Source organism: Portunus trituberculatus, chromosome 5, assembly GCF_017591435.1.
Source record: "Portunus trituberculatus isolate SZX2019 chromosome 5, ASM1759143v1, whole genome shotgun sequence".
Classification (NCBI taxonomy): Eukaryota; Metazoa; Arthropoda; class Malacostraca; order Decapoda; family Portunidae; genus Portunus; species Portunus trituberculatus.
In genome coordinates this window covers 7052565-7066576 of record NC_059259.1, presented here as the reverse complement: position 1 = coordinate 7066576, position 14012 = coordinate 7052565, and the positions used below count along the sequence as shown (strand labels likewise).

General features: G+C 41.4%; 2 protein-coding genes across 7 annotated transcripts in view; both read right to left on the bottom strand.

Moving 5' to 3' along the window:
• Positions 1 to 9843, bottom strand: part of LOC123514200 (ralBP1-associated Eps domain-containing protein 2-like) — a 34006-nt gene extending 24163 nt beyond the window's left edge. For all 4 annotated transcript variants that reach the window (XM_045271862.1, XM_045271871.1, XM_045271882.1 and 1 more), the window contains exon 1: positions 9497 to 9843. In XM_045271862.1, the coding sequence (XP_045127797.1) occupies positions 9497 to 9646 (150 nt within the window). In that variant the 5' untranslated portion in view covers positions 9647 to 9843. The remainder of the gene's footprint in view (positions 1 to 9496) is intronic.
• A 1204-nt stretch (positions 9844 to 11047) lies between these two features.
• LOC123516062 (vascular endothelial growth factor receptor 1-like) overlaps positions 11048 to 14012 on the bottom strand; it is a 35689-nt gene continuing 32724 nt past the window's right edge. For all 3 annotated transcript variants that reach the window (XM_045275109.1, XM_045275102.1, XM_045275091.1), the window contains exon 23: positions 11048 to 11544. In XM_045275109.1, the coding sequence (XP_045131044.1) occupies positions 11218 to 11544 (327 nt within the window). In that variant the 3' untranslated portion in view covers positions 11048 to 11217. The remainder of the gene's footprint in view (positions 11545 to 14012) is intronic.

The following is a 14012-nucleotide window of genomic DNA, read 5'->3' as shown; positions in this document are numbered from 1 at the left end:
CTTTTTTTTCTAATATTCATTTTTTCGCCCTTGGTAGTTCTCCCTCTTACATTAAAAAAAAAAAATTTATAAGCAAGATTTACACACACAAAACAGGAGAAACACACTTGAGAAAATAAATAATCTGTGTGGCCCTTCAAATTAGTTACAGTGAGAGAGCAGGATGATATAAGAGGTGCTGTAGTATGTAGCTGAAAGGAGACCAGTGGAAAGGTGAAAGAAGACTTAGAACTGAGAGACAGAAGACATAAGGATGAATGTTACAGAAGAGACAAACTGTAACTGCATAAAAGGTAGCATAGATTTACAAGACATGTAAAATTGAAGGGTACATGAAGTAATGGTTAAGATGTAAGATGCAACTTTAAAAACAGAAAATGGTGTGTGTGTGTGTGTGTGTGTGTGTGTGTGTGTGTGTGTGTGTGTGTGTGTGTGTGTGTGTGTGTGTGTGTGTGTGTGTTTCACTGTTTGATCTGCTGCAGTCTCTGACGAGACAGCCAGACGTTACCCTACGGAACGAGCTCAGAGCTCATTATTTCTGATCTTCAGATAGGCCTGAGACCAGGCACACACCACACACCGGGACAACAAGGTCACAACTCCTCTATTTACATCCCGTACCTACTCACTGCTAGGTGAACAGGGGCTACACGTGACAGGAGACACACCCAAATATCTCCACCCGGCCGGGAATCGAACCCCGGTCCTCTGGCTTGTGAAGCCAGTGCTCTAACCACTGAGCTACCAGGTGTGTGTGTGTGTGTGTGTGTGTGTGTGTGTGTGTGTGTGTGTGTGTGTGTGTGTGTGTGTGTGTACTAAATTTGATAAGTTGTGTTTTAATCTAGCAAATATACAGGAAAAGATCAATGTTTGTGTTGTTTTCCCTTCATATCAGTTAGTTGTGTGTGTGTGTGTGTGTGTGTGTGTGTGTGTGTGTGTGTGTGTGTGTGTGTTACAAGTCAGTGCACCACATTGCTGACAGGACAATACACAATGGTTCCTTTTTCCCCTCACACACACACACACACACACACACACACACTTGGACTTGGACAGAATCCAGGAAGACTTGGACAGAATATGGAAATGGAGCTGTACATGGCAAATGGAGTTCAACACGACAAAATGCAAGAAAATAGAGTTTGGCAAAAGTGAAAGAAGAATCAGGAGTATGTACAAGATAGGAAATGAAGACATAAAAACCAGTCATGAAGAAAAAGACCTTGGGGTGACAATTACCAATGACCTATCGCCAGAGAGACATATAAACAAAATAATTGGAGAAGTATTGAACTTATTGAGGAACATAAGAGTGGCGTTCGTATATCTAGATGAAGAAATGATGAAGAAAATAATTACTGCAATGATAAGACCGAGGCTTGAATATGCAACAATACAGTGGGCTCGAACTTAAAGAAACACATAAGGAAACTAGAGAAAGTACAGAGGGCTGCAACAAAATGGTGCCTGACTTAAGAGATTTGACTTATGAAGACAGACTGAAAAGAATGCAACTTCCAACCCTGGAAAACAGAAGAGAAAGGGAGACCTGATAGCAATATACAGAGTGATGATTGGCATGGAAAAAATGGATAGGGAAGATCTGTGTATGTGGAATGGAAGAATGTCGAGAGGGCATGGGAAAAAACTAAAATGGCCACTTATAGGAGAGATGTGAAAAAATATAGCTTCCCTCATAGAAGGGTGGAAGCATGGAATAGTTTAGACGTGGAAGTGGTCAACGCAAGGAATATTCATGATTTTAAGAAAAAGCTGGACATTAGTAGATATGGAGACGGGACAACACGAGCATAGCTCTTTTCCGTATGTTACAATTAGGTAAACAATTAGGTAACACACACACACACACACACACACACACACACACACACAAAAAAAAAAAAAAAAAAAAAAAAAAAGAAACATTTCACCATCTCAAATAAAAAAAAAGTAAATAAATCAAATAAAATTAAATAAAACAAATAAATAAATAAATCATCGCAGAAAATAAAAAAAATGCACAAAAACCAAAACTCAAATAAAATACAAATTTGTCAAGTGTATTGAAAATTTACACATACTTCCAGATTTATGTATTCATTTTATAAACAACTTGTAATGAATGTATACACAGGAACTGGTTACGTATATATAAATGACAGCAGAAAAATCAAACTTAACCCCTTCAATACTAGAACACATTTTTACCTTGAGATTTGTGTACGATTAGACCATTTTATTATTAGGAAGGGTCTATGGAGGTCAGAAGATTAATGGCCACAGTCTTCACTATTTTAATCCCCACCTATACCTTCACCCCTTCAATACTAGAACACATTTTATTTTACCTTGCCACAGACCTTCACCCTTCAATACTAGATTAGACCAATTTAATATTAGGAAGGGTCTATGGAGGTCAGAAGATTAATGACCATAGTCTTCATCAATTTATTCCCTCACATGAGTTTCTGAAGCTGTATAGAATCACTAAATTGTAAGCACCTGAAGTTACACACCTTCAGCACCAAGACACATTTCCATATTCATTTTGCTTACTATTTGGTGATTTTATACAGCTTCAGAAACTTATGTGGGGGATTAAAATAATGAAGACTGTGGCCATTTATCTTCTGACTTCCATAGACCCTTCCTAATGTCAATAAAATGGTCTAATCGTACATAAATTTCAAGGTAAAAATGTGTCCCAGTATTGAAGAGGTTAATATCAATCAAATCTTGGGTAAATAAATTGTCGTACTGTTAATACACTGCAATACGTCAACGATCAACCCACAACTAGTCACCACAAAGCTTCTATAACTTGCTGACTGATGATTCTGAGCAGTGAGGGGCTACATGCAACACACCACTCCACTCCCATACTCCTCTCAGGTGACAGAAACCCAATCCCAATCCACCCGAGCCCACTAATGCCCATCACTGCCCACCACAGAGGTACAAAGCTAACTCCAATAGACTTAACTCCTTCAGTACTGGGATGCTTTTTTACCTTGAGATTTGGGTGTGACTAGACAAACTTATTTACATTAGGAAGGGTCTATGGAGGTCAGAAGGTTAACACCCACAGTCTTCACTATTCTAATCCCCACATGAGTTTCTGAAGCCGTATAAAATCACCAAATAGTAAGCAGAATATATGGAAATGTGTCACGCTACTGAAGGGGTTAATACTACACACACCACTAAACAGAGCTTGTGTATTCTGCTGGGAGAAGAGGAGGAGTTAGTCTGAAGGAGGGTGGTAGCCAAGGGTCTGTCACATCACACACTGACAGGAGACTCAAGGTTAATGAAGTCAGTCTGTTATCAAATACAAGTGACCACCAAGACTATACTATTCATAATCTAAACTGGCTGAGTGGGTGCGGTCTCATGTTTTAACCCTTAGTCCTTCAGTGCTGCATCACAGTTCACTAGCCTGTTCTCAAACCCTACACCCTTATCTCTCTCTCTCTCTCTCTCTCTCTGTGGGTGCAGTCTCATGATTTAACTGCTAATCCTTCACTGCTGCATCATAGTTCACTTGCCTGTTCTCAAACCCTTCTCTCTCTCTCTCTCTCTCTCTGTGGGTGCAGTCTCATGATTTAACTGCTAATCCTTCACTGCTGCATCATAGTTCACTTGCCTGTTCTCAAACCCTACCCCCTCTCTCTCTCTCTCTCTCTCTCTCTGGGTGCAGTCTCATGATTTAACTGCTAATCCTTCACTGCTGCATCATAGTTCACTTGCCTGTTCTCAAACCCTACCCCCTTATCTCTCTCTCTCTCTCTGTCCTTGTTGACGTTGTAGATAATTGCCTTAGAGTGGCTGTGTAGGTGGCCATGTGGTAAGCTTGCAGCAGAAGAATGGTCCATAGTAAGACTGTGTGTGAGGGCAGGTGAGCACTGACAGGCGAGTGAGGGCAGGTGGAGGTATAAGTAAGGTCACACTCCACTACTTGTATGCCACATTTAGGATATGGGTGAACTTTCAACCCCTTCAGTACTGGGACACATTTTTACTATGAGTTTCTGATATATTTAAACAATTTTACTTGCATTAGGAAAAGTCTATGGAGGTTAGAAGATTAATGGTCAGAGTCTTCACTATTTTGATCCCCACATAAGATTCTGAAGCTGTATAAAATCACCAAATAGTAAACAAAATGAATATGAGAATGTGTCATGCTACTGAAGGGGTTAATAGAAAACACACCTTGATTTCTACTTAATGGTGATGTGGAATAAAAGTTAGAATGATTACAGAAACTCATCAGAGAGAAACAGAGAGAGAGAAAGACAGACAGAGAGCAAGGAGGAGGAGTCGGGTTAGAGAAAGAAGGTTAGTCAGTGATCTATGGAAATGTGGCAAAAATGAAGGAATCCTAGTGACACCCACAACCACACTTAAAATACCAATTTAAGACTGACCAGAGTGCAAAGTTAATCCCTTCAGTATCATGACACATTTCCATATTAATTCTGCTTACTATTTGGTGAGTTTAAACAGCTTCAGAAACTCATGTGGGGATAAATATAGTGAAGACTGTGGCATTAATCTTCTGACCTCCACAGACCCTTCCTAATGTCAATGAAATGGTCCAAACGTATACAAACTCAAGGTAAAAATTGTCCCAGTACTGAAGAGATTAAACATTTCATTAATTGTTTTTCAAAGGCCTGCAATGCTAAGTGGCCAACGTGAAGCCACAACACTCTGGCCTGTCAAGAGCAGCAAGCTCCCTGTGGCTGAGCTTCAAAAGTGAGTATTTTGGTTGGCTTCATTTCAGAAAGACGACTCAAGGATTGGATAGGAAAGTCACTGTATATCCAACCCCACCGTGATGAGGGAGAGGGCATTAAATGAAGAAGAAGGAGGAGAAGGAGGAGGAGAAAACAAAGAAGAAGAAGCAGAAGAAGATGATTATTTAGTTTTGAAAAGCTCCTTATTACTGTGGTCAGGAGACTGATAACAAGACAAGAAAAACAAGAACATGAACAAGAACAAGAACAACAAGACCAAGAACAAAAAAAAAAGAAGAAAAAGAAGAATAAAAGAAACTATTTGATTTAGAAGAGCCACTGACAGCTGAGGCCAGGAGACTGACGCATAACAGCAAACACGACACTGAGGGAGGGAAACAAGAGAGAAATCCCTAGTGAATCTTAATTAATGAACTGCCACACTCACACAACAACACTGCCACACTCACACACTGCCACACTCACACTGCCCTCGTCACTGCCAGCCCAGACCTACCCAGGCTCTCCAGACAGTGTTAACTCATGCCAATACCCACATGTAAGCAAGGCACTATCCTAAAAAGTCATCCCTCCAGCTCTCCTCATTTCCCAGACACTGCCAAACACTCACACTGCCCTCGTCACTGCCATCCCAAGACCCATCCAGGCCCTCCAGACATGTTAAAGCCAATACCCACATGTAAGCAAGGCACTATCCTAAAGAAGTCATCCCACCACCTCTCTTCATTTCCCGGATATTGCCACACACTCACACTGCCCTCGTCACTGCCATCCCAAGATCCACCCAGGCCCTCCAGACAGTGTTAATGCTAATACCCACATGTAAGCAAGGCACTATCCTAAAGAAGTCATCCCTCCAGCTCCCAGTAGAGTTCAGTAGTGTATGTAGGATTGATAGCCTTTATATCAGCTCCTATTCTTGTATATTTCTTGTTCTTTTTTTTGTATTTCTCTATTCTTGATTTATCTTTTGTCATTCTTTCAAAATTTGCATTACATATTCTTTTCTTTTCCCAGTTTCGTTCACACAACTCTTTCATTCAGTTGACATGACGTGGAAATGACAAGAATCATAACCAAAAGAAATCTATCCCACTTCTATGTACATTTCTTCTATATATTCTTCTATTCTTGACTTATCTTGTCTTTCTTTCCAAATTCTGATCATATATTCTTTTCTTTATCAGTTTCATTCACACAGCTCTTTCATTCAGTTGACATGACGTGGAAATAAAAAGAATGATAACCTAAAGTAATCTAATCTCTAATCTTAACCTAACCTAACAAACAAACAAACTAGTTGAGGCGACACACACCGCTGATACATCTTCCTCAGAATCCTTCCGACCAATAGTGTGGTGTGGTTAGGTTAAGTTAACTAGGTTTGGTTAGGTTAGATTTGGTTAGCTTTAGGTTAGGTTAGGTTAGGTTTGGTTTGGTTAGGCTAAGTTAAGTTAGGTTAGGTTGGGTTGGGTTGGGTTAGGTTAGGTTAGTTGGGTTGGGTTAGGTTAGGTTAGGTTAGATTGGGTTGGGTTAGGTTATGTTAGGTTTGGGTTACGTTAGAGCTAAGGTTAGATTAGTTTTGTTTACATTCTCATTTCTGTATCATGTCAGTTGAGTTAAAGAGCTGTGAAGGGGAGCCAGGAAATGAGGAGAGTTGAGGGGACAAATTTTACACCTTTATTAAAAAACGCCTTTCAAGTCCCCAGAGACAACTAGCCAGGTTTTCAAGACAGTTTCTTATGATACACTAAAAATCTCGCTAATCCATCACCTTGAGTACCATGACACATTTCTATATCTAATCTGTTTACTATTTGGTAATTTTATACAGAAATTTATGTGGGAACAGTGAAGACTTTGGCCATTAATTTTCAGACCTCCACAGACCCTTCCTCATGTCAATAAAATGGTCTAATCGTACACAAATCTCAAGGTAATAATGTGTCCCAGTATTGAAGGGGTTAAGAAGACGAGTATCTTCAACTGGAGTCTTTGGAGAGTAGTGATGGTGAGTGAGCTAAGCATTTCAGCATATGGGGCTTATCAGAACAGTGCTGAAGGCAGAGTCACACTAGTTACCCTTCAGAATTGCTTTTAACCCCATCAGTACTGGGATGCATTTTTATCATGATTTTTGGACATGAATAGACGATTTTATGTGCATTAGGAAGGGTCTTTGGAGGTCAGAAGATTTATGGCCAGAGTCTTCACTATTTCAATCACCACATAAGTCTCTGACACTGTACATAATCACCAAATGGTAAGCAGAATGAATATGAAAACACATCATGGTACTGAAAGGGTTAAAAGATCACCTGATTTTTATTAATGAAGAAGTATATGAGTATTGCGGTCAACAGACTTACTTGATGGTTACAATACGTATTTCACAATATCTAACATTACGTACGTGTGTCTGGTATAAACACACATACACACACACACACACACACACACGAGACATGACTGCTAAAAAATACATACATACAGGACATGACTGCTGAGAAATACATACACACAGGACGTGACTGCTGAGAAATACGTACACACAGGACATGACTGCTTAGAAATACAAACGTCAACACACATTTGCCTTTAAAAGCATCCAAAATAATAAACAATTTCCCTCAAAACACACAAAAAACATGATATTTTCCCTAAAAACACTCAAATTGCCCTCAAAACACACAAAAAAATAATTACCACTCAAAACAACCAAAATACACACACATACGTACACACAAACAGATGCCTTTCAAAAACACAATTTCCTCCTCCCACCAAAAAAAACAATTTCCCTTACAAACACACACACATACAGACGCTCTTCAAAACACCCCAAAAAGAACACATTTTCTTTCAAAACACACACACACAAATATTTCCTTCAAAACACACACACACACACACACACACACACACACACACACACACACACACACAAACTCGTAAATCTTTAGAATAGGACCTCCTCTCTAATCCGTGCAATAATAACACAAAATAATGAGTAGTTAATGGAGAACACGTACCTTGTGGTCTTGTTTGGGGTCACACACGGTTATGTCACATTGCCTCACTGAAATTAGAGACGTCACTCGGAGTCTAAGTCCAAATAGTAAACATTGCTATTTTCTTTTGTATATATCTGGGGTTTGTGGGTAACAGGAAGTGACTGTCTGTTGTTCACATCCTGGGTTTGTGGATAACTGGTGAATAGGATTCTTATTGTGTCTATAGTTCTTTTATCCAATGACGTGCCACCACCTCTTAACACCACAAGCTGCGCCAATGGGAATTTGCTATATGTATTGGTAGGCAGGGCACAGCTGGGTAGACAGGTGCACAGAGATCTGTGTGCGCAGTTGAGCCATGGCCACCAGGGACATTAGTTGTAAAGGTTGCGAATTTGATTACTGGGAAATCATCGCTCCTGCGATGCAAGTCAGTGTACAATGGAGAAGAGGACCAGCCAGGACCTTCATCCTTTCGTTAAGGTATTGTGAGGAGGGGGATTGGTAGAGGTAGGGCATATTGTGTCAAGCTATAAGAGAACCAGTGTAGGGGGGAGGGAAGCTGCCCCAAAGCAAGGATACGGTAGGTTAGGTTTATGTTAGGGTTAGGTTAGTGTTGCAGGGGGGGCTCCAGGGGGGCACAGTCCCCCTGCTAGGTTAGGTTACATTAGGTTAAGTTTATGTTAGGGTTAGGTTAGTGTTGCAGGGGTGGGGTCCGGGGGAGCACAGCCCCCCCGATCAGCTTAGGTTACGTTAGGGTTAGGTTAGTGTTGCAGGCCCCCAGGTTAGGTTAGGTTACGTTAGGTTAGGTTTTTGTCCTTAGATTTTTTTAGGTCGCCATATCTCGCCTTCTTTGGCTCTCCCCGCAAAAATCCCCGATTCCATACATGCCCCCAAGCTTGTTGGGGGGAAGGGGGCTAATAGAAAAGAATATGTAAGGAGTTGCTGTTCTATAGATTTACCCAAAAACCAACCATCAAAACACTCAAAACAAACACACATACAAATGCACACACACAAACATATGCTCTTCAAAACAAAACTTCCGGGACCTAATGCAGTGTTATTATTCATTTGCGGGAGGTAGTGTAATTACTGAAAATGTTGTAAATAGTAAGAACAACAACCTAAGGGTGGCCAAAACTATCTAGTATATTATACGAAACTGTAACAGAACCCAAACATGTACACACAGACACCCTTCACAACACGAGCAGAAAACACACATTTCCCTTTAAAACACCAAAAAATAAATAAATGAAGTAACCTCAAAACACCCCAAACACACATACAGACATACAAACCAACAAACACCCTTCAAAACACGAGCAGAAAACACACATTTCCCTTCAAAACACCAAAAAATAAATAAATGAAATAACCTCAAAACACCCCAAACACACACACACACACACATACACACACATACAAACCAACAAACACCCTTCAAAACACGAACAAAAAAACACATTTCCCTTCAAAACACCAAGAAATAAATAAATGAAATAACCTCAAAACACCCCAAACAAACACACGTACACACAAACACACCCATACAGAGACACAAACAAACAAACACCCTTCAAAACACGAGCAAAAAAAACACACATTTCCCTTCAAAACCCCAAAATAAATAAATAAATGAAACAACCTCAAAACACCCCAAACAAACATACGTACACACAGACACACAAACAGACAAACAGACGAGTACTTCACCTGGGCAAGCACTTCCGGGGACAGCTTGGAAGCCCTTAGGAACTCGTGGACTTGGTTGATAGGAATGACCCCCGAGCCTTCACAGTCCAGATGACTAAATAAATCCCCATAATATTTCGTCTCGTTGTCAGTGAAGGTTAGGCTTTCCATTTCTCACTCGAACTTAGGCCTAAAAAAAAAGGTAGGGCTTCAAAATGTCCCGTTCAGCTTCCGGGCACTATGTCATGGCGGGACTAGGGTTTGTTGAGGGTTTTTTGGGGCTTAATTCACTCGTGCTGGGCTGGCAGGAGCTTCAGCCACAGGTCAGACATGTTGCTGTTGACCACTTACTGCCTCTACATGACTGGGCCGCTGGTTCTCCCTTACTTGTCTATGGTTCTCTTGGGTTTATATGGGTGGTTATTGGTTCGTTGTGGCCATTTTAGGGGTGTGAAATTATTTGTGTGTGTTTTTAATGTTGTTTTGAGTTGTTTTGGTGGTTTTGTGATTATATTTATGCTGTATGCGTGTGTCTGTCTATATCTCCGTATGTTATTTTTATTAGTTGTGTTATTCTGATGTTTTGAGTGAATAAAATAAAACGCAAATATTTATTCTTATATATTGTGTGTATATTATATAGTGTATCGAAGTTATCAATATTTTGTATGAATTTGGTGACGAAATGGTCCGGCATTTTTTTTTTTTTTTTTTTATTCTAAAGTACCCCATCATACCGAAATATATTATGGCAGTAAAATACAGAATAAAACAGAGATAACAATGCCCGTGGGAGGAAAATAAGAGAAAAAAAGATAATTTCCAGCGCCGAAGTATTATTTTCTCTCTCTCTGGAACCTGCACGGGGACTGGCATGCTAAGAGGGCCATTTCTTTTGTAGTCTTGTCTTTGGCCAGCTTCCTCCTCTTACATAAAAGGAATCGTTATAGTTAGTTTCTTATAATCAGTCAGAGATGTGAGTTATGGTATTAAAAAGTAGAAATGTTTAGCTATAAGTAGTGGAGAGTTACACAGTTAATCAGTTACAGCGTTACAAAAGTAGTCATTTAACCTAATCAGAGTTAATTAGTCAGGATCAAACACACTGATTACGAAAATTCAACTAACTGGAAATTGAAGTAAAGAAAAAAAATCACGGGAACACACACAGAACATCTCACAAACACAGCAACACACACACACACACACACACACACACACGGTAGCTCAGTGGTTAGAGCGCTGGCTTCACAAGCCAGAGGACCGGGGTTCGATTCCCCGGCCGGGTAAAGATATTTGGGTGTGTCTCCTTTCACGTGTAGGTGCTGTTCACCTAGCAGTGGGATGTAAATCGAGGAGTTGTGACCTTGTTGTCCCGGTGTGTGGTGTGTGCCTGGTCTCAGGCCTATCCGAAGATCGGAAATAATGAGCTCTGAGCTCGTTCCGTAGGGTAACGTCTGGCTGTCTCGTTAGAGACTGCAGCAGATCAAACACACACACACACACACACACAGTAACACAAACACATGTTAAAAAATATAGTTTCCCGCAGAGATGTGTTGAGACTTGGAACAGTTTGAGTGAGGAAGTGGTGTCAGCAAAGAGTGTGCATAGCTTTAAAGAAAAAATGGATAAGTGTAGATATGGAGACGGGGCCACACGAGCGTAAAGCCCAGGCCCTGGAAAACTACAACTAGGTAAATACACACACAAAGCACTCACAAACACAACAACACTTCCTTCTACTCTGCAGGCACAACAGAACTTTTAAACCCTTGCGCTGCTTCACCTTCACCACCACCAACCATTAAGTTCTCAGCGTTGGACAGAGAAACGTATCCCTTGTTTATCACATAACGCACAGTCATCTTGGAGTCTTCCTGGACGCTACTAATCATGATATAGGCGTTGTCATCTTCCGTGGTCTCCTTCTGGCTTTGGTTCTTTGCCTGCACGAGGTTTGCGTAGTTCACATTGCCAACCATGTTAAGATAGCTTGAATCTTTCTCCTCTTCCTCAGCCTCCAGTGCTTCCTTCTCCTCTACTATCTTTTGTAGGTCTTCGTAGTACTGGTAAGTAAAGGTTAGGTTAGTTAATCAATATTTTTCTTTTCGTTATATATCTATTTGTAAACGGGCAGTATTAGAGTGGCAAGGTATAGTGTGTTAACTATATAACACTTTCCTCTCCGCTGTCTTTAGTAGATCTTCGTGGTACTAAAGGAGGGAAAGGTCAGGTTAGTTGATCAAGTTTTGCCATGTCCTGCTCCCGCCACTTACGCCCCAACTCTCCCGCCCAAAAAAAAAAAAAAAAAAAAAAAAAAAAAACCGCCTAGAAACGCCACACATTGCCAAGCTGCGCTACATCCGCGCTCATACCCCGCCCCTCCTCATCCAGCCCCGACCACGCCAAACCCCACTCAACCAGTGCCCAAACCCTACTCAAGTAGCCCTGAGGAGACCTAGAGTGCTGCTGCAGGGAGTGGCGTAGCAAGTATGTTTGCACCCGGAGCGGCTAGCGGCCTTCCAGTTTGCCGCCCTTCCCAGAAGTAATATAATATCAAGAAAGCACATTAGCCCTTAAACTACACACACACACACACAAAGGCGGCGGTACGCTGCAGAAGTGTTTCAGAGTGGAGGCAAGCCAGGGTAGATTGGAGCCACGAGTGATGGAGCCAGTGCTACTTTGTCTCCCCCTCACCAGCAGATACACACACAACACACGCACACACACACACACACACACACACACACACACACAAGCCAGAGGACTGGGGTTCGATTTCCCGGCCAGGTGGAGATATTTGGGTGTGTCTCCTTTGACGTGTAGCCCCTGTTCACCTAGCAGTGAGCAGGTACGGGATGTAAATTGAGGAGTTGTGACCTTGTTGTCCCGGTGTGTGGTGTGTGCCTGGTCTCAGGCCTATCCGAAGATCGGAAATAATGAGCTCTGAGCTCGTTCCGTAGGGTAACGTCTGGCTGTCTCGTCAGAGACTGCAGCAGATCAAACAGTGAAATACACACACACACACACACACACACACAACTATCACCATTACCATTATCATCTATACAACGAAAGTCAGAGGAACACATGTGCACACATACACACACACGCACACACACACATATACACACACACACACACAATCTATATATACAACGGAATACACTAGAATATACACACACACACAGTCACCTTATGTCATATGAAAATCAGGCCAACTCACACACACACACACCATCACCTTATGTCAAATAAAATAAACAAGTGAACACACACACACAGATCGGTCTATCAGCTCTGAGCTCGCTCCTTAATAGGGAAGACTGGCTGGGTGACCAGCAGACGACCGAGGTGAATTACACACACACACACACACACACACACACACAGTAAATCATGCTATAGATACGGACGATGAGAGCCAAGAAAGGAAGGCATCTGGGAGGCTCCCGCCATAGTGACATCACAGTCTGGCCAAGAGCGCTGATGACGTCACGGCCTGGCCCGGAGGGCTGATGACGTCACAGCCCTGGCCCGGCCTGGCGGGCTTATATACGTAACAGAAATCATTTTAAAAATGACCCCTCGGAAAAACGCCGCCACACCAGATTGTTTTACAAATTCTGACTTGGCACATATTTTAACTAATATTAAAAATATAAAGAGATTCCAAACTCCAGTAATATTCAAGACTTTTCAGAAGAACTAAAAAAAAAATTGTTGGAACCTTGACCCCCTCATCAAAAAATTTAAATGTCTGCCCATTCTCACTTCAAAGGAACGAAACATACTTTAAAGAATATAAACAGTCTTTTCAACACTTCTGAGAGGATTAGAGCCAGAAATAAATAATTTACAGGGATACCAACAGAACTATTATTGGAACATTAACACCGTTAGGAAACAATTCTACTCTCCACCAATTCCACTGACCAGGAAGGCGAAACACTTAAAAACACATCAACTATTTTTTGAAAACAATAACAACTTGATACTGCCTCAAACAAAAAATTTTCCCTGGACGGTCCTGAAAATTTGGCGCCAAAAACGCCCTTATTTAACACAAAAAAAAACAACAACGCCAACAACAACATCCATCGCCACACACACGCACGGAAAACACTTCAAACACAATGAAATACTTGTAGAAAACATTAAATCTTACTATTGAGCACAAATGAATTGTCTAGGAATAAAGAAAATATTCCTGGATTCTGGGCAGGCTGGGGCAGGCATATCCAAGATGGCGGCCGGGCTGTGGGGGGGTCGACCCCCACTTTGTATCTCACTTAAACCTTCACCAAACTTAAACCTGGCCATGGCGGGTGTGTCTCAATGGCTGATATGAAAGCTTAGGAACGCGGCTGTTTGTTGTGGCAAGACAGACATATAATATCGAAAGATAAGGCAGGAAATGTCTGATAAATGAGGGAATCAGAGAGATCCAAACTGGCGGCGGGATCTGTTGTCAGGTGGACCCCCACCCTCAACCTCACATAAACACATTTAAAAATGGCACGAAAATCAT